This window comes from Lottia gigantea (assembly GCF_000327385.1).
Source record: "Lottia gigantea unplaced genomic scaffold LOTGIsca_3, whole genome shotgun sequence".
In the NCBI taxonomy this organism is placed as follows: Eukaryota; Metazoa; Mollusca; class Gastropoda; family Lottiidae; genus Lottia; species Lottia gigantea.
Genome location: NW_008708986.1, coordinates 665,839 through 688,022, shown reverse-complemented (window position 1 = coordinate 688,022; position 22,184 = coordinate 665,839). Strand labels below are relative to the sequence as shown.

The 22,184-nt window shown below is 32.5% G+C and overlaps 2 protein-coding genes across 2 annotated transcripts; one reads left to right on the top strand and one right to left on the bottom strand.

The window, feature by feature from the left end:
• Positions 1–283: 283 nt before the first annotated feature.
• Positions 284–4,587, top strand: LOTGIDRAFT_209233 (hypothetical protein; the record flags this gene model as incomplete). The annotated part of the gene is made up of 9 exons (XM_009057080.1): positions 284–737; positions 1,078–1,203; positions 1,824–1,923; positions 2,233–2,277; positions 2,550–2,673; positions 3,237–3,340; positions 3,568–3,664; positions 3,918–4,064; positions 4,390–4,587. 9 exons carry the CDS (start codon positions 284–286, stop codon positions 4,585–4,587), a joined length of 1,395 nt encoding a protein of 464 aa, XP_009055328.1.
• Positions 4,588–5,533: 946 nt separating this feature from the next.
• LOTGIDRAFT_182098 (hypothetical protein) lies at positions 5,534–12,880 on the bottom strand. The gene is made up of 11 exons (XM_009057079.1): positions 12,581–12,880; positions 11,522–11,642; positions 11,220–11,333; positions 10,816–10,897; positions 9,930–10,070; positions 9,164–9,281; positions 8,713–8,802; positions 8,400–8,496; positions 8,011–8,167; positions 7,537–7,669; positions 5,534–7,175 (listed from the first exon to the last, which is right to left on the bottom strand). Exons 1-11 carry the CDS (start codon positions 12,602–12,604, stop codon positions 7,020–7,022), a joined length of 1,233 nt encoding a protein of 410 aa, XP_009055327.1. The 5' UTR covers positions 12,605–12,880; the 3' UTR covers positions 5,534–7,019.
• Between the last annotated feature and the right edge of the window lie 9,304 nt (positions 12,881–22,184).

Sequence of the window (22,184 nt, the reverse complement as noted above, 5' to 3'; positions counted from 1 at the left end):
TTAGTCGTTTTGTTTAAGTGGATAAGACTTGAAAATGCTGATATAATCTGATAAAGGTCAAAGGCGAGTATTGGCAGAGCCTTTGTTTATTATAGGCTCTTGTATTGGTTGTTTACATTATATAGCGTTCTTCATAACGCTTTGTGATATGAATACATTGTAACAGGTAAATGTGTATGTGAAATGCAAGGGAAACTAATAACTAGATTATCGATTTCATAACGGTTAATCTGAATTTGAAAGTACATTTTGCTCTCACAACGACTCATCTTACACTACGACCATGGGCGAACGCAATACATCAACTGCGGTTGCTACCGGCCAAGCGGTGGAATTAAAAAAGCAGATATCGTTATTCGACTGTGTTACTCTTATAGTTGGAACTGTGATAGGGGCTGGAATTTTTGTCTCTCCTGTAGGAATCCTCCTTAATGTACAGTCAGTTGGAATGTCCATAATTCTATGGGCAGCATGTGGACTTTATTCCGGTCTCTGTGCTATGTGTTTCGCGGAACTGGGAGCTGCTATGCCAGTAACTGGTGGTGAATATATGTATATTTACACTGCATTCGGTGATTTTGCTGGATTTTTATGCTTATGGATATATATTACTATAAATTACTGTGTGGGTTATGCTGCTCTATGTTTGGTATTCTCGACCTATATTTTACAACCGTTATATATGACATGTGAAGTACCCGTTATCGTTATAAGATTACTCAGTGTATTAATATACAGTAAGTTTAAATTTCTCACAAGAGAAGAGATCTCGTTGAGATAATGGTAGAGGATTGAGGGATTTGGTGCTGACAGATCACACAACTAATATTATATATTTTGTATAATTATATATAGGTGTACGCTTGCACACAATGCTGCATTCTGATCAGAGAAAGCAATTGCATCAACAACAGCTTTCCATATAGCTTAAAAGAATCTCATTCAAGTTTTTGGGGTATAGGAATTGCTCTCACCACGGTTAAAATGTTCACTGGATTCTGCCCCAGTCACAATTTTAACAACCAAAGAACATTGTAACTGAGCTTGAAAGTCCTAAAGAGTCAACCTTTATTTCAGCGTTGTTAACAACATTGAATTGTCGAAACGTGAAATGGGTGACTAAGTTACAAGCGGTAACAACGGGTGCAGCTTTAACAGCTCTGGTTGGGATAGTCATTATTGGTGTTGTATGGATCATCAAAGGTACGATCACGAACTTATATCATGAAAATTGATAGATCATCAGAATAGAATGTCAGTATCACGGAAGTTGATGCAATATGATTAGATTATACCCTATTAAAAAAGTCAATCACAGCACTAGAAAAAAGTTTGTAAGTTAAAAGTCGTACTCTTTACGGTCTTTATATTTATGACTCTGAATTTCATACAATGCAAGTAAATCGCTGCATTGTGTGAAGAAAGGAGCCCGATAAAGTCGAGATATAAAGCGCAGGTCATGATAGCTCGACAATGTGAAGTTATGTTATAGTTTGCTTCAGTGAGTTAAAACGCTTGCTCGCTAACCTAGAGGTCCAAGATTTAAACCTCCCAGAGAATTATATCTTCGACTATTAAATCCGGTTTCCCCCTGTCGATGATGCAGGATGGAGGGACTGACATGGAAAATGTGTCTAGACCTACAGATGTGACAATAGACAGAGGCCTCGTGTGCTACAGGCTGTGAAAATTACTTAACCCTAGAAAGGTAGAAATAAAATTATGTGGGTAAGTGTTGCTCTATGTCAAATTCACTCACTGAACACTAGATGTGAGATCTCCATTTATTTACCATACAGTAATGCTTTGCACTTTCTTTTCAGGAGAAACTGGGCGATTCGAGAATGCATTTGAAGGCAGTGACTACAGTCCAGGGAAAATTACCATTGGTTTTTATTCGGGAATATTTGCATACTCTGGATGGTAAGATTTGAACTGGAAACGTTTTACTATCTTTTTCTATAAATTTTGGACACCTGCATCCTAACATTTTTGTATAAGAATAATGGCGATCTCCTTAATAAGGTCCATTTTCAACCAGTGGCGGCGCGAGTTAGGGTACAGGGAGGTATTTGCCCTCCTAGAAAAATGGTCGGTTCTTGAATCTCAATCTCACCCCCCTCCCAGTCCACCAAGTAAGTCTGTCCCCTATTTGTACCCCAAGTTTCGAAAGATATACTAAGCAATAGAACGTAAGAAACTAGTGATGCGAAAATGTGATTATCTTTTCAGGAACAATGTATGTATGATTGCTTCTGAGATAGTCAAACCACAACGGTAAAATTTGTTTCTATTTCTAAAAGAAAGTGTAGAGTTGCCAACAGCCATTCTTAAGATCAGGAAATCTACATGAATATTTCACATTTACATCCTTACCAGGCGGTTAACGATACAGTTGTTTGTGTTTTCAAAAATTTATTTTGAAGAGAAGATATATTTGCCAATACAGAAACGTAAAGCCTAATCCATTTTTCCTTTACATGAGAACGCAAGGTACAGTTAATGGACATTACAATAATGAATTTACAATTGATGTTATATTGTTTCAGAAACATTCCCCTGTCTATCATAATATCATTGTCAATCGTAACCCTGGTGTATATAGCTGTTAATATAGGATATTTTGCTGTTTTAACACCAAGTCAAATGATCAAATCATCCGCCGTGGCTGTAGTAAGTTTTATAAATATAACTTATCAACCTGAATTCAAAGAATGAATTATTATTATTTAGCTATACCGCAGATCATTTCTTGCCAGAAAATATAACAACATATTATCAGCTTTGAGATTTTGATTAATGGAATTGCCTTGCTTTTCCTATTTTTATCCTAAAGGGTAGTAGCACAGTGGCATCAATCTTCACAATGTCAAGGTTTTGTGAACTTCGTACATATACCTTTCTTGTATCTTGGAAGTTTGTAAATGGGCGATTTGATTGGATTGTACACTAGCGAATATGATCAAGCAGAGCCCTCGACAGAATTAAAGGCTGTGAACAAAAATCCATAATGTTTAAAGTCTTTTTGTCGAGGGCTCTGATTGGCTGTACTCCGTGATAAAAGAATAATGGTTATTGCAGTCAAGGTATATGTACGAAGTTCGTACATTTTGTAGCCATACATTGTGAAGATGTGTAGATACTTCTCTCCTTGGAGTTGATGAAGATTTTATTTTCCATCTTTCTTTCGGAATTGTACTTTTTTATGGATTGAAATGTTTTTGTCTTACATTCAGACTTTCGCTGAACATACCCTGGGGAAAGGATCCTTTGTGATGTCAATTCTCATAGCTTCAGCAGTAGTTGGTACGCTAAACGGCTCCATGTTAGCATTTTCCAGGTAGGAATGCATGTGTCCAGCTGTGTTTGGGTGTGTCTGTAGATATACGTTATCTCTATATACTTCTTGTGGCCATTATTTTAAAAACTTCAGAAATTTCTCATGAATATCTTATTAAAAATTAATGCCCAAAAACCAAAAAGTGAGATGTTGGCCAATAACATGAAATGGGTATCATGGGTAAATGGCAAATGGTCATCATATATTTATAATTTTGTTGTTTGTAGGCTCATCTATATGGGTGCAAATAATAACCACGTGCCTCAATTTATTGGTATGCTCAGTATAAAGAATAAAACACCTTCTCCTTCTCTTATGTTTATCGTAAGTTCACGATACAAATGAATGGTATTTAGTAGTCTGGTGTAGGATAAGATTAACAAAGCTAATCCATAACAAAGCTAGTATTAACCTGGACCTTTCAGTTTCAACAAGTAAATTAAAACGAAATGCCAAGAGCTTGGTTAGAGGCATAAGTCTTCAGATGATGCAGATTGAAAAATGGGATCGTTGTAGACCAAAATGTAGGCAGTCTGTATATGACTTTTCTTATTCTGCTATATGTTATATATTACAGTGTTTAATAGTGCTAATATTACAATATTTTGAAGAAGTGTTTTACCTAATTGAATTATCAGGATTTGGTTCAGCAACAGTTATATCAGCAACATTAGCTGCACTCTTAAAACTCAGGTGGAAAAATAAACTAGATAGACCCTTCAAAGTAAGTGAACACGAGATTGAAATTTCTCTTATATCAACGGTAAATGCGTAATATTTTCTCACCATTCTTTTAACTGTCTTTCTTCAACGAAATTCTGGGACAACTTTTGTAAATGATCAACTACAAATCAGTAGACATGCACCAAAATAGTCAACTAATGAATTACCATCTGGAATGAAACACAGACTAAAGTTTTTCAGCAGGTTATAGATTCACCACCTTCTTGAACCTTGGAGTACATGAACCCAACCTCAGTTTAAAATCTTGTGAAGCTCTCTCGTCTTATTTATTTTAATTGAATTGATTTTTCAATTATAATTTTCAGCTTCATATCAGTATACCAATAATAATGTTTATAACTAGTCTTATGATAGCCTGTTTAACAATTTATCAAAAACCTACAGAAAGTGGCTATGCTATATTGACAATAGCTCTGGGTGTGCCTTATTATTTATTTACTGTGCTCTGGAAAGATAAACCAGTTTGTTTACAGAGGAAGCTAAGTAAGTATAAGATTCAATAAATGCCATTGAAGAATCGAGACTAAATAGCACCATTCCAAGATTCAATAACATCTGTGGTTCCTGTAATTCCACTAAAACTAAGTTCTTCTATGAAATTTGGAAACCCTCTTTAATGTTGGTTGGTAGATGAAAATTTAGCATCCCTGTTTAAAAGTTTATAAGTTATCGCTGAAAAGAAAATATTACATTATATTTCCCCCAAGACCGGAAGTACTAAGATGTAAAAAACATACTGCCACATACTTACTGCCTATAGACTGAAAAATAATCTTATTTTGATTTACCCATTTTCAGACAATGTAACCACATTCCTTCAAAATGTTTTTATGGTTGTAAAAGAAGATTGAAAGTGGGTTGAAGAAGATACCAAGAAAAAACTATGGGTAGTCAAAAATCTTGTGCACATGGTATACAGAAGAATAAGTTTTTCATATACATTATATATATATGGCTGTAACCTACATGAAATGAACGAATGAACATAAAAAGTTGGATTTGGAAACAATTGTGTATGTCTAAGAATATCCATGACGTCTGTATATTCTGGACCAACTTTTCTCGAGTTTATCAACATCCAATGGCATCTTATCATATTATATTATTGATCTGAATTTGAACATCCTAAGATTCAAATCAGAGATTACTCTCAGGGATTACCTAGAGACGTTTTTTTTTATGACGTTTTACATTTTTGGAGTTAATCAAATTAATTTTGTTGTGAAATAAAAAAATAGTTTTGCCAGTCTGTTTTAAATTTAGCCCTTAAGTATTTACCTCAACATTTTAATCCTCGGTGTTACATCTAGCTTAATTTAGTGTACATGCATTATATCTCTGAGTTTTTGTGAAACAGGCTCGGGATTAATATTGATTGTAGATGAACTGGCAGAATGAAATAATGCTAAAAGTACACATTTCTACATTGGCATGAAAATCAACTCAGGAAATGATATACAAATTAAATGTTTATTGCAGTAAAAAAAATACATGCCTCCCTAACTAAATGCTATAAACAACTACACATAAAATAATATAGGTATACATAACAATGACAAACTGAAGCTATTACATGTATTATGTTTTGGTCCTTAATACTGGAATCCCTAAATTATCAGTCACTCTTGACTAGAAATAAACAAATGCAGGTGCAAACCTAAACATTTTATGGATTTTTTTATATTCACATGCAGGATAACATGTTGTTACAGGAATACTTGTAATGGCAGGATACTGGAGCACTTACTAAAAAAGATAAACATATTCAAACATTGTGCCAGGCCTGGAGGCTCCAGGTTGAACTCAGAGGTTTGATCTTATTGTCTGATTTTCAAAACACGAGATGCTATGGATATTCAATTGATATCGGACAATAGCCTACCATTTCTGTCAACATGACTTTCAGTTTCCAGAAAAAAAATACCAAAAAAAGCTTTAGTGATAAGTCGTGGGAATTTCCTTCTATCACTGTTTCTTCTGTTAACTAATAACTAACTGCACTGACCACTAATATCTTTTCCTCTGCAGCAGTGATCGTTAATGCCCCAGCCCTTGCAAAATTTCTTAAATACATAAGGCATATCATTGCCTACTGCCATAAATAGTGCAAAAAGTAAGACACAAAGCTCCATTTCATTAGCTTTGAATCAATTTTTTAAATGTATATTATTTCAAATTACAAATTTGCAAGATACTAAACAGCAGTCTGATCTTGTGAAATAATTCAAAAGAAAACCAAATAACATACAGATAAACACAGTTCAATATGGAAGACTTACTGGTCACAATTCTCACAAAAATGACATATACTGAACAAAATCAAAGAGAAATACTCAAATTGAATATTACTTCAGGACTTGTTAAATGTGACTTTAGAAGCATAATGTAGCCAAATTAAATTTTGAGTATTGATCAAAAAAAAAAAAAAGCTTACAAATTAAAATATATGACAATATACAATTACATATGATATTATAAAAACAATAAATAGAAAATTTTTATTGATCTGTTCGACAGACTTACAAAATATTATCAATAGCTGTTTTAACAGAGAGGAAGCCAAAAGTTACCATTTAGATGAGGTTTAAACCCAAAAAGCCTCTTATCAGAAACATTGTAACTTGCTATTCTCTATGATTAATTTCAAAAATTGACTTGATACCATTGTCCACATTGATATCCTTATCTAAAAATCATACAAGTTCGCTGTTTTTAAATCAGGCTCAAGGATTACTATTGTTTACCATAAACTGAACATATTCTCATGTTACAATGCTGCGTAGATGTTGAGATTCAATAATATAATATTTTGATATAAAATTGTGTTATTAGCACCAAGTTGAAGTACTAATGAAGGTGATGGCAAGTGAAAATAATGAGAAATAAAACTTGTGACAATTTTCATTTAAAATCAAAGTTCATGAGATGTTTAAGTTTACTTCTTCTTTTTACCGAGAGTTGAAGCTTGAGCAACAGCCACTTTACGCTGATTGAAAGCATTGATATCTTCCTCTAGACGTCTTTTACTGTCTTCTAACTTTCTCTTCTCTTCTGTATGTTGTTTCTTCAACCCATCAAAACGCACATGAAGCTACAAAAAGAAATATACTATAATAAGATCAGATCAATTTAAGATATGAATGAGTGTATTAGATGGCACAATTGGTGACCCTTTGAATTGAATGTTGACTTCAAACTCAATTTGTGTACCATAGCATCAATTATCTTCCTTTTGGGAGGAATACTAACATACATGATTTAACAGGGCTGATTTTTTCTATCTGAAAGATACCTAGTATCTGTTATCTGTTATTGTTTAACAGCATTAGTGCAAATCTTTCCGTATTTTTAATGGTTGTTGATTGAAAATTTGGAACATTAGGAAAACGTCATAAAACAGGACCTAGTTTTCCGGATCCCACTGTTCAAAAATAGGCAAACAATCAGCTTACATCTTTCTCAGAATCTTTCAACTCTCCTTCTTTTTCTTTCACTCTGATAACAAATGTCTGTCTCATTTCTTCTTCCTTCTTCTGTAAATCAGTAACATGTTGTTGGCGTTTCAATTCATATGTCTCTGATAAACTATAATAAAATACAGAGAGAATATAGAAATGTCTAGGAAGTAAGGTTGCTTATTCTGCTTTAAATCTTCTGGTCAAGCTAAAAAATTACCATATAAGAAATCTGTTTAAAAATACTATATGTCAAAATGTCAATATCATGTCTAAGCATGATTCAGAAGATTATCCTTGGTTTTCTGATGCAGAAATGAGCATATAAGCTCATAAACTCATTACTAATGCAAGTGGCAAGCCCAATTTTTAGATGCTAGGACTGATATTTTCTTATAACATATAGATCCATTAAAGCATCAAAACTCAACTATAAAATTACCACAGTATAAATTCTAAAGATAATTTTACCTCTTAGCATCTGAATCTGAGAATCCCATTTCTTCTAATTTATGGCGCCTGTAGAGTTCATAATGTCTTTTGTGAGTTGCTTCCCTTAGATCTTCCATATTTGTTCTGATCAACATTTCTCTCAGTTTAACAAAGTCACAATGATTCTCATTTTCAACTAACAAAATAAAATAAGATTATGATATGCTTATGCTACTTGGCAAACAAACATTGGATAACAACCAAATACAACTACTTTGACAAATTGATTAGTGAAATGATAGACATTCACCAAGCTTGATGAAAATTGGTTCGTATTTATTAGGCACCTAGTGTATTTTCTCTATTTAGGATCAGAGGTTTGTTGACAAACCTTGTTGATGAAAATAAACAATTATAACAGATGCTACCTTGTACTGTTCCCCATGGATACTGTCTTGCTTTAACCATTTTATTACCAATTTTAACTTCATCATTGGATCCAACAATGGCAAATGGTAATAGACCCTAGATGAAAAAGAGAACAGTATACAATGAAATATATATGAAAGGGCATTTAGAAAATCTTATATGAAACAATTATTTGATCTGAGATGGAATATTCCATCTTCAAAACTTGATCCTCACTTAATGAGAGATAACCAATGAGTTAGATATCACATGCTAGATAGAGAACTGAGAGACTAAGTTATGTTATCACAGACTTCCTCCTAATGCACTTACATTCATTGCAGCATTGGTTTCAGCAACAGTTTCATCATCAGTAGGGAACTGATAAATCTTAATACCATTAGATGATAATTCATGCATGATCTGAAATATATAGCAATCAGTTTTATCATCAATACACTGATTACAATAGCAGCCTTCTAAAAATCAGCAGAAATAAACTTAATCTCAAACATCTACCTCTATTCCAGCCTCTGATAGATATTTTGGCAGTTATCGACTGAAGGAGAGTCCGAAAATACAAGGCCCTGTTTTAATTCCACACTTATGAAGATGTTTTTTCTAACAAATAAATCTTTGCAAAGTAAATTTTTGTTTTGATAGTAACATGTGGGTTTGTGACCCTAGAACTTTTGGTTGCGCATGCTGACTTAAATTGCCGACAAAAGATCAAAAAATAAATAATCACTGGAAAGTATGCCTATTTATAAAATATTGTATTTACCTTTGTTTTGAATTTATGGAGTTCAGTTTTAGTAATGGTATCTGCTTTGGCAATAACAGGTATTATATTTACTTTACTGTCCAATTTCTTCATTGTTAGTAAATCTAATGCTTTTAATCTGCAATTACAATTGAAACAAAATGTCCTTATGTCAAAATGGCAATTTATAATTCACAAGTCAACTATATCAAAGGTACATATAAAATAGGTAAGCTTACACAATAGTCATTCTATATCATGCACAATAAATTGATTGAATTCACTGCAACCTCTGACAGGATAGCATTCAATGAAAAAGAAAGAATTTCAAATACAAATACAAGCAAATAGAATCAAATCCAGAATACAATCCAAATCATTCATGGTATGAGATTTGAAATTGCAGACTATAGTAGTTAAAGAATTATCCAACAAGTGTGTATTTGATTTTTTTCAACTTGCTATTAACATATATAAGAAAAAGGACAATGCTAGGACAGTTCATCTTCACAATGTCGGTCTTTTCTTATACCTAGACTGGAGTAGTCACCTTTCTTGTATCATGGAAGTTTGTAGATGAAAAAATTTGATTGGATTGTATGCTAGTGAATACAGCCAATCAGAGGCTATGACAGAAAGTCTGTGAACACAGCTATAGTGTGTAGACTTCCCTGGTCTACAATCCAATAAAATCAAATTCTGGGATACAAGAATAGTGGCTATTGCCAATAAGGCATATTTTGGGATGTTACAAAAGTAGATTGAACTAGTGAGCTAGAGTACTTACGAATGACCAGTTGGAGCAATGAAGTATAAACATGAATGAATTCTTCTATCTTGATAGTTATGAATGGATCTCTTGATCTTCAGTTCCTCTTGTAAATAGGCATCAAACTGTGTATCTATATATTCTACAATAGCCTTCCAACTATAACAGTAGAAAAAAACATCAGATATACAACAAAAGTGAAAGAATATATGGATGAATTAATATGTGGATGAATGAATTTGTTGAAGAAGCATTTGGCCATAAGTGAAACAATCAAAATGTGAAAAATTAAATATTCTGTACAAAAAAACAAACAAAACAACTCCAATCAATGATCAATGTAAGAAATGGTTCAAAATTCTAAAGTGTCTGTATAAATAAACAAGAAAAATATTTCAGAATAAAGACCAAAAATATTCAGCAGCAAACCTCAGACTTCAATATGAATAAACACAAAAGCTAATTACTAAACATAACAAAACAGATTATAATTATAATAATGGGAACATAAATAAATATACTACAGGTATGGTAAGCTTATATGTTATAATGTAAATAAACAATATAATATCCCAAAACCAAAGCTAAAGCAGAAACTGCAATAATGTAAAAAGATATAGAATAACCAAAAGACTGGACAAAAAAGTTAAAAAATAAATAAGGGATGATAAATAAGAGAAAAGAAAGATATTTGATGTCAGACAGAGGAAAAGAATATAGAAAGCTGCATCTATGCCCACACACAAGTCTCACCTATCCTCTTTGTTTACTTGATCACCAAAACCCTGCGAGTCCACAATCGTCATTTTTAAATTCACATTCTTTTCACGTAAATCTGAAATTTTAATGAAGGATGGGGGATGAAAAATGGATGAAAAATAAAGTCAACCTGAACAGCACTTACCTATCTTCCTTGTTGATTTGATCACCAAAACCATCAGTATCAACAATGTTAAGTTTCATTCGAACATTACTTTCTCTAAGGTCTAATAATAGCAAGCAAAATTGTAAACAATATCTATCAAAATGTTGATTTTATTATCAAAATATCAAAAGAGCGATGCTAGCAACAGGTACATGTTCGGTTAAACACCAGATGGTGGACTGGACTAATGGAGAAAGAAGAAGATAGCTTGCGTACAGAAATTTTAAATGAAAACTTTTCTTCATAAAACATAAATGTTCAAATGACTTAATGTATTAATAAACTCAGATTCATACCTTTCAGAAAGCTGCAAACAACATATCTTTTTTTTAAATAAATTTCTAAATAATCTTAGTTAACAAGTATAGAAAACAAACACTTACCATAAGTGTGGGCCTTAAGTTTAACTCCTGGTAAATCATGACTACTTGGTGTTGAATCAAAATTTGTGTTGAATAATGTATCCATCATTGTAGACTTGCCTACACCAGTCTCTCCTGAAACAAAATAAGGAAATTGATATCATAAATCTCATGAAATCATAATGAATTTTAACTTCCTTTACATTCTAGTTGATCATAAGGTACGGTACTTTACTTTTTTCTTTACATGGAATGAAAAAAAATTCATTTTGAAGAGTCAACATAAGCTTAAATATAAACAAAAAATTCCATGCATTACTTACCAACACACAAAATATTGAAACAGAATCCCTGAGCTACAGATTTGTTGACTAGCTGGTCTGGTAAACTATCAAAACCAACATGCCCAGTTAGATTTAACGTTCTGGTAGTGTGATTAAGGGTCTAAAAGGTAAACAAGAAAAGATGAGACTTTCAATCGCAGATATTTCTTAACAAACATGGATTAGAAGGCTCAAATTTTGATGGTGAACTGATCACTTTTACTTATTAGCTTAGCTAAAAAGTTGACCGTTTCTAAGACTAATGTTGAACCGATTGCGAATCTCACCGGGCTTTGAACTCTACGCAAGTTCCAGTCTTGACCATAATATGGTTACCTGTAAGATAACATAAAGGCTGTTTAAACGAGAGTTAAATCACCGGGTCCACCGAGGGTCGGCCCGGGAGCAGTTGTTCACACGTCGAAAACTCCGAGAGGTGACTCCAGGGCCGCACTGGAGTTGCCGACTCTAGTCTTCAATAGGGTCGAACTCCAATTTGACCCGCCTTCACCGAAATTGCGCCTTAGCAGACTGCCCTAATGTAATCCCGATCAGAGTTGACCACAGAGTTTTGAACTCCGTAGTCAACCCAGGTCAGTAAATCCACAGGTCCAAGTCCAACTCGTGTAAACCTATAATTAAGCTTACAGATTAATAAAAACTGTAATTTTATGAAACTGAAGGATGCAAGAGGACTGTATAGACCTTAAACCTTCATAGATCTTGAAGTCAATGCTCTATTTATTTGATTACAAGTATTCCTAACCTTGACAACCATCATGCAATCATTATCCATTGTTTAGCATCACGTAAATGTATAGCGATAAGGCATTGATGTTTAGTTTAATAGTTGTGTTATTCCGTAAAAAAAAACATGCAGTTCATGATCATGTTACTTATGCTAGTTGAATAATTTGAAGGACTTAAAAAAATCACAGAAAATCAAAAGAAAAATTTAGGAAGTATTTAAAAAAATGACAAATTTTCTTTGTTATTCTAAGTAAGACGATCCTGATACCTTTACAAAAAGATCAATCGAATCAAATCTTCTTTACTCACCCTTTCTACTTCTGTGGTAGACATTTTAACTTCTTACACGAGTTAAGTAGTCTAAACAACTGAAATTCCACAAATTCTTAAATACAGAGCGATTTCGCCTTAAAAACTGAAACCGGAAGAATTGATGACAGATGAGGCGCGGCTGAGGAGAAAAATAAATAAAAGGATCTTTGAAAATATCTGGGATACTAAGTTATAAATTTGTTTGTACCATAAGTTGTAGATCACGATTACTCAAAAATAGAATTTTAATATTCGTCCAACTAAATAATGTAATTAACGGGCTTTAGATTAATCAACCAATCAACTTTCGCAATGATTGTTGCGCGTGAAAACCGGAAGTTCATTTTATCCCAAGTCGGCTGCAATGGAAGCTTGTAAATGGGTGTAAACAATCATTCTTTCCAGTGTCTGGTGATTTCCAAAGTTTAAGTGATAATCAGACTTTAGCTCTTAGTGCAATAATGTCCGAACCGAAGGAAGAGAGTGATGCCGACGTGAAAACCGTCTCGGATATTTTAAAAATAAAAGGGAATGATGAGCTGAAATTTGGACTGTTGATTGGGTTGATCAAAGTGAAGCAGGTGTCAAACAAGGATGTGGTTGACACCGTCCTCTACCTGGTAAGTTTGGCAGAAAGTGTAATATTTGATAAGAATGAATTATTTTGGCCTGACGTGTTTTTTGTTAATTGATTTCCAGGGGAGATAATCCCTGTTGAGCTTACCTGTATACTGTCAATAGGTCTACCTTCCACTCCAGTTCCAATCAATCATAAACAGGTTTCTGCAGATTCTTACTACAATATTGATTTATGTAGTATCATGTCATACATTTATTTATGTTGATCAATTTAATGTTGTTCAATGTCTGATTACTTTCTTTAATAGCATCTTATAGAGCTTATGACAAGAAGGTCTCCACTTCCAAGATTTTAACAATCAGCAAAATAAGCTCACTGAAAGTTCCTTTTCATTCTAAGGCTATTGAGAAACCTGAATCATTTTATGCTATTCTGATATGACAATGATATCAGCTTCAAAAGAAAATAGTTGATAAACGTATTAGAATGTGGATAGAAATTGGAGAACATAAAATTATAGAAAAATTTGCATTTAACAGAATAAGGCCACTCTGTATTAGTAATACTGCATTTAAAGATTATATACTAATTTTTCTCTGGACTGAGGACATGCATTTGAAAGTATTGTGATTTCTGATACCCGGTAATGAAAATAATAGACAGTAAGTTCTGTATGCTACTGTAAGTTAGTTAGTTGGGCCACTGGAACCATCTACCAGTAATTCATTAAAAGGGTTTTAATAATGCCAGTATATAAAAATCTATACAATTCTAGATATTGATTGATAGATAGTAGCCTACATCGTTTTTGTAATTACTGTTTGTGAATGAATGTTTTCCAGATAGTAAATCAATAGTCTTGTGAAATGTTCTGATCTTTATATTTCATATAGCTTGTCCATAAATATATTTTGTGGGGCTATGCTATTGTTATAGGTAATGAATAGTCAAACTATAAAAAGGATTATATTTCCAACAAGGTCTTGTTAAATCGAATATCAGCTTAATTGATTATTAAGATAGGACACTGTCATTATATTTATGGCGCCAACAAACTTTATAAGCAAAATATGACATTGAACTATAATTTTACAATTTTAAAACTTTTAACATTTATACTGAACTCCATATGGTATGAAATATGATTGCAAAATTTGTTACCTTGAATCTGAATGGTGACATTTTTTCAGCATAAACTATATAGCATATAATCATCCCGATATTTGCAATTTACAATATCCACTCTTTCAGCTATAATCTCGATTCTTAATGTTAATTTTGTCTTAAAGGGACAGATGCGCCATTTTGTTTTTGACCAATCATACTTTCATCTCAGAAATGGCAATATTTTAGCTAAGCCAATCAGTGTTCACAGCTTACGGTCTAAATTAGAGTCTTTAATTCCATGTGTGTCCAGAATTATCCATGATTGATTGTTAGAATGAAATAGTGAGTAAATTTATTAGTTTGAAAAAATAGCCCACTGTCCGTCCCTTTAAATATATTTTATTCATCAGAATAAGATATAAGCTTAATGGATATTGTCTACTGACAATTTTTGCTCAATCTTTTGTATTGACAGTCATGACAAACTTCATTTCTATTAATTATCATGATGAGTGATGACAGATGACACTTCTTAAAGAGTTCTGTTTGAATTCATGATCATCAAAAGTCATATCTTGTCATTGATTTTCCTTATGATATGAGATAATTTTCATTGCTTTGAATTTCTTTGTCATCTCAAACAACATGGTTGTAATGAGTTACAGCTCAGGTACAGCTGTGGATTGCCCTTGACTTGTGAAAAACGTGTCAAAATTTGGTTGTGAACACAATAGAGAGTACAGTTTTCATCCAATTTAAATGACATTTGGTATGATCATTTATAATGATGAGATCTTAGTCAAAATTGAATTTGACAATTTTTCGATCAATAGAATTTGAGTTACTGACTTAGTAAAAATGCATCAATATTTGTTGGCGATAGAGGTGAGAGTTTATGTCAGAATTTAAGTAAATAATATGTGTCTGATTAAATCAACAATATCTTGCACAAATTAGATTTTTGGTATTGACACTGATAGGTGACCCCCCTAGATATACTGAAAATGTATCAGGAAAGTGGGTAGATGAATTATTGTTGAATTATTGCCCTTGACTTGGTAAAAACGCGTCAAAATTTGTTTGTGATCGCAATAGAGACTACAGTTTTCATTCGATTTTGAATTAAACTTTGGTGTGATGATTTATATTCATGAAATCTTGGTCAAGTTCGAATATGATGATTTTTCGATATGTCGTTTTTTTGAATTATTGACTTAGTAAAATCGTGTCAAAATTTGTTTGTGAGCACAATATAAACTACAGTTTTTATTCAAATTGATTGAAATTTGGTGTGGTGATTTATATTCATGAGATCTTGATAATTTCGATGAAACTTGGTATGGTTGTTTGTAATCACCCAAGAATGAACCCTATTGAAAATCAGAAAAATCGAAAAATATTTAGTATGAGTTATTGCCCTTGTTCTTGAAACGCTCGTAAACACTCTAGAAAGTGCAATTCATGAGAGATTTTGATGAAACTTGGTGTGAGTGTTTGTTATCACCCAAGGATGAACCCTATTTAAAATCAGAAATATTGAAAAATATTTAGTATTAGTTATTGCCCTTGTTCTTGATAACGTGTTCAATTTCTAGTTTGTAAACACTCTAGAAGGCACAATTATTGATGGTTTTTGACAAAACTTGGTGTGAGTGTTTGTAATCACCCAAGGATAAACTCTATATAAAATCAGAAAAATTGAAAAATATTTAGTATGAGTTATTGCCCTTGTTTTTGAAAACGACAAAACTTGGTTTTAATATTCAGTACCGTGCTGAAGATTGAATATTTGTCTTCTAGAGTTTTCACGAGAGTTAAAAAAAAGTGTATGACTGAAGGTTGAATATTTCATACTGGTGATTGTTACTATACAGCTAAATATTTTTATTCAAAATCAAAGCTGCCACTGGGCGTATATTACCTTGCCTGGCAAGCTATCTTTGAATTACTGCCCTTGACAAATTTGTTTGTGAATACAATAGAGACTACAGTTTTCAATTGATTTTAATGAATCTTGGTGTGATCATATATATTGATAAGATCTTGGACTGTTTCAAATCTGACTAGTATTCGATGAACATTTATTGAGTTATTGCCCTTTTGTCTTCATCAGATTATGATAAATATCTATGAGAATTTAGTGAATTTCTAATACAATGATTTTTCAATGAAGGACTCTTTGGTTATTGCTATTGATTTAAAAAAGAATTTGGAATAAATATAATAAATAACTACAATGTATTATTAATATCTTTAAAATGATAAAATTCATATTTACAACACTAAAGGCTGTTCTTATTTGACAGCTTGTAGTGGGCGTATGTTACCTTGCCTGGAAAGCTATCTCTCTATTTGCTGTTTCATTAACAATGGTCCTTGGGAAACCTTGTTTATTTTTACCTATAGATTTATGATTTTAAAAAATTGCTTCACTATGGCAAAACATAAACTGTAAGATATCAGTATACTATATACTATATTATTAGATAGTATTTAAAGTGATGAAAAGTGTACACGTTACACCACACCCTTTTTTATCCATTATACGAAAATTTGAATTATTTATGCTTAAAAAGTATGAACTTCTGGATGAATGACGAAATGATTAGAATTATTGTCACTAAAATATTAATCACTACATTATGATCTGGGGTAACCAGTTGATAAAATAACTGTAGGAATTTGTTTTTAATTCAATGCTGAAAGCAAAGTGAAATCTATAAATGTGATGAGTAATATAAATAATTTAATGACTATATCCCTTAATCCAAGCTCAATGTTATGCAAATTTTTGTGCTTCTGGTCATCTGACTGGCATTGTTTACTGACAGTTGATATTGGTATTTCTTCATCTTATTCTGCTATGTGTAGGTTGAATATTGTTTAAAAGGTTATTAAATTAGTTGAGGATGACTGATTAAAGATTATTACAATGTCATGACCTGGTCACTAGTAATATGGTTGTCTACTAACATGTCACTTGGTTGAATCGCAAAGAGAACGCCATTAAATGTTCAGATGTTGGTGTCTGTTAGTTTGTCTTTATTTGCTAACTATTTAAGCAGTCTCAAAGGAGATAGTACTTGATGAAAAGTATAATTATGTTTCTGTTCAGTGTAGTGAAAAAAATACAAATAAAATTATTAAGCAAGTAACTCATGGCTACGAGCAAGCAGATTGATAGTCACAATATAGCATTAAATGCAGAATAAAGTGTAAAACTATATTGAGGTCGCAATATTACTATCACTAATTGACAAATTATTTTAAAATCGGGAAGTAAAGAGTCTCAACTCAGAGTACACAATGGACTACCATATATTACCGAGACAGATTTAGCCGAAATTGCAGAGGATTGCTGAATGGTCAATAGCCCCTTTTACATCAGGCCACCATAAAGCGTTCCGTCCTTGAACCGGATGTGCCCATTTACATTACAGTAAACTCAAGTGGTGTAAGAAAGGTTCTTCAGTTGTAGTGTAAATGAAAACTATTCTCGTCACGGTCATCTGTGGACCTCCTTTTGAAAAAGTTAAAATTAACTTTTATAGGCATTGTGATGTAATCTAAGACATTTGGATGTAATTAACAATTTCACTGAATAATGATGAAATTCTGCTAGAGAAGGTGAAGAGCTTGTGAGGCCATTCTGAGAATCGTTCCTAGACCCGCTCACCGAGATGGGCCAGCATTACACAAAATTCATCCATTGCTTAGAACGCATAAATTTTGTAATGTAAAAGGGGTTCATATCAAAATTCGCTACCAGAGAACTATATAGTTCTATTGAGATTGGATCTGGCATAAATTGATAATCATTTCAATTCAATTCACTTGATCTGGCAAAATATGTTAATATACAACTCACTTCATTTAGCAAGAAATGTAGATTATATCATAAGAATATTGATTTGAACTTTAATAATTATATGTAACTAAATCATATATTTAGAAATCTGTTGAATCTATTGACAAATCTTCTGTTTCTTCTAAATTTCAAATGTCTCTTCTCTAAATTATTTTAGTCTAAAAGCTAAGAAAAGAGGAGATAGTGGGTAGTTGATATAAAATCAATATTTTCTAAATTTTGTTCATTTCATTTTAAAAATTGCTCCATAATGTTTCTTAAAACTTACATAAGTCTAATTTGGCTAACCAGGCCTATAAAATCACCGAATCTCCAAATCCCATTTGCGCCAAGACTCCTGTAAACACTGAGCCTGAGTCTTGTTTGATTCACTCAAAATTATTTTAATTTATTCTCCGATACAGTGTACATTTTCCGTCTGAAAACCTCCAAGGCGTTGAATACTAGTTTAACATTTATTTTGCATCTCGGGTGCTTTGATTGGGGGGAAAGTATTAAAATATAATTACAGCATTCAGAGGACTCCTGCAGACTGCCCTTGGGGGGTATCCATTAGGATTCTTCTTGATTTCGACAAATTTTTAGGCCTACTAGTTTGATCTTCACAATACAAGGTAGTACTGCTGAATTTTACAAATTTCTTTCCTCCAGTCAGCAATAACAGATCGGAGGAAAAAAGTGTCCACTTGTTTGGATGTAACCGCCAATTTAACTTCTGTTCTGCATTGTTTAGATGCATATTATATACAGAATATGTTACACTATGCTGGCAAAATGTAATCATTGTAACGATGATTTCATTTGTGTCCAATTTGGAGCAGAGAGTATAAGATAACATGATTGGTAAATGTCTTCATAAACATGGAGCAGGTGGAATTTGCTCCAAGGAAATTATTTTTGATTTTTCCTTCCAAGAAACAGCTCTTGTCATTGTTAAGTGTATATATATCAAGTAAATTAGTTTCCTATTGTCCCTGCTCAATTAAATCTTCCAGCAGTGGTGATTGTTTTTATTTCAGTGTAATTTGGTAGACCGATGAGTTTGTACAGTACTAGTCTGGTAAAGACCTGCCATTAGCTGTAGCTGGAAGCAAAACTATGTTTTTCTACTCGTATCTTTTATGATTTTGTTCATTTGTATATTGAATTTCCATTGTCACTGTATTGTTCTATAACAATTTCAGATCTTACATAATCCATGCATCCTGTTACTTTCTCTTTCTTATATATGTTGTACTGATTTTAAATCAATATTTTTCTTATAGAAAGCTATAAAGAAGATCCAATCTACTTTCATATGGTACTCTCATTGTCATTCATTTAAAATTTTCAGCCATGTTTTCTATGAAATAAAGTAATTGCTTCTCATGATAGCCAAAAATTACACAAGAAATACAATAAATAGTATACCTAAGTCATGACCTCTACTCAGGGAATTGAAAATGGCTACAATTTGATTCAATGTGGATTCAGTCTCAGTTTGTAATTCAATTGTTTGTAAGAGCCTTAGTACTGTGGCTTTGTTCTAGATTGAGAAATGTTTTATCATAATAAACATGAAAATGATTTGATTTCTGCCAACTTCAAAGCTATGATTCATCTTTCTTAGTGATGAATTGCTTTTTAAAGGTCAAGAAAAGATTTATCTTCTTTCAATTTACTCTTCTCTCTGAGGCTTGCATTTTCTGGTATTAAAAAGCAATAAAATTATTGGAATAAATTGGTTATTTAAAAGCGAATTTTGTTATTTCCTAATTTGAAGACTATTTCAAAATGTGGATATGAACCAACGTATATACACAACTCAAAATATTTCAGTTTGTAACTTTCTGTGACCTGCTATACTCATAGTAAGATCTGTCAACATTATCCCTGAAATAAAGTTTGATGATGATTTATTATAACACTATTAAAACTGCTTGCATGTCAAGTTGTGACAGCATGTTCTGAAAAACATTTGAAGTAGGGTAGTTGAAAAAAAAATGCATTCAGATGACATTCTCTCCAAATGATTTTATTGCATGTGGTCCATGTTTTCAGAAAAGATCTTTCAATCAAATATTGTCTGAGTTCTATTTTAATTATTGTAGGTGTGGATTGTTCATATGTCTTAAAGGACAACTCTGATTTTTTGGCATTCTTTAACATTGAAAAGCCTACAAAACCTTATGGTCCAGCTATTTCCTTGACCACAACTTGTATTAATTGTAAATAAAAATCCGTTTTAAACAATTCTGTTAATCAAAATATTGTCCAAAGTATGGCAAATTTGGGAGTAAAAGTTGTATAGTAATGTACCATCAGGTTTTTTGAAAGGAGAAAGTATGCTCTGCTTTGGAGGTGACACCCACCACTACTACAACATCACAAGATACAACCAAATCGATTTGTATCTAACCAAACTATTTGACTTTGTATAAGTTTACGTTGTGTTTGTTCAGTCTTCAAATGGAGTGTTATATCAGTTTTTTGATAATCAAATTTTCAGTAGTTCTTAAGTTCATATTTGAATGTTACAGTTTTTTTTTTGTAATTGAATCAGACTGGTACAGATTGTTCAATATCAATCATCAAGGAATAGTCAATATAAGCTACGTAACAGATTGATTGCAAGCCATCTATATTGTTTTCAGATATGTGGGCTTATAAACAAGCTAGGCGAGTAGCCTGAAAAATTTACTATATTTAGCCCTGATACAGATGCAGTGACATATTTAGGTGGTGGGGGTATGGTAAGATTTTGTAATCTAATTATTACACCCCTGTAGTTTTACTAATGGTACTAGAAAACTATATTAGTATCTTTGTTTTTCTATTGCAGTTGGTTGGTGGAGAGTTTGAGATTGAAAGCAATTTTGTTATCCAAGAACCATGTAATATTCTTCATATGTTAAAACTTCTCCAGGATTGTGAACTGACATTACAGGTAGTGTATGCTTGTTCTTACTAAATTCTATGTTGGTTGGTTTTTGCATGAGCCTAATGTGATGCAGATCTTGTCAAAATATTGCAACCCTGTCCTACAGGCTGTCCATGAGAAAAATCCCTCAAGTTGCTTTTGCAGCTGTACAGGGAAATTGAAAAGTGGAACATGGTACTGGAGATTTGTCTTTTGAAGAATTTTCTTGAATAATGTGATTGTATTCATGTTATTGAGCAGTATTCTGATAAAACATTTTTACTAGCTGTCTGTTACTTTATCTATTAAAATAAAACACTTGTTTCACAATTTAGTTTTCCTCACCTTGTTTCACTTATTTGACATTTTTATGATTAAGAAAACCTTATTATTGAGTCTGTGTTTTCTACTTGACTCGCTGGAGTAATTGATCTCGAAACTTAAATGTACTAGTGTATCACAACGCAATTGAAAATGCAATATTTTGTAATACTTCTCTTTGAATCACAAAACATCCAAAATTTTTTTTGATCTCAATGCTTTTAATTTAAAAAAAAAGTTTTTTCTAGGTGATGTATGAGTTTTAGGCCCTGTACACATATAGCTTGCAAACTTGTTAACAATCAGTTAAAGAGACCGGACATGCTGCATGGACTAAGTGTTGGGAATTTCATATTCAATTTGTAGTTTATATCAAATATGTCTTCATTTCAGGCTGAAATATGGAGTGTTTTTACAGCTATGTTGAAGAAAAGCAGAAGAAATTTACATGCTTGTTCAGAAGTTGATCTTATTGGAGTGACCCTTGACCTTCTTAAAGATGCAGATGAATTGATAGCAGGTTTGTTCTTCTCCATGTTTTCCGGTTTAAAGCTTTGTTCAAATATAACTTGTAGTCTCAGCGCCCTTGCGTTATTGATGGATCTTGGACCTCTTTTATTTACACTCATTGCCATTTCCAGTGAATATTCTAACACAAATAGATTGACTTTCTTTATAGAACAAAATAAATTCCTGTATTTTCTAAATTTGGATTGAAATTGATAGTCTGGTAAAACTGATTGACGTTTTCTAGATAAAGCAATTGCTGAATGTTTCAATGACCTTTAAGAAGTTAAAGCCAGATGCACACATGAGCTATCAGCTA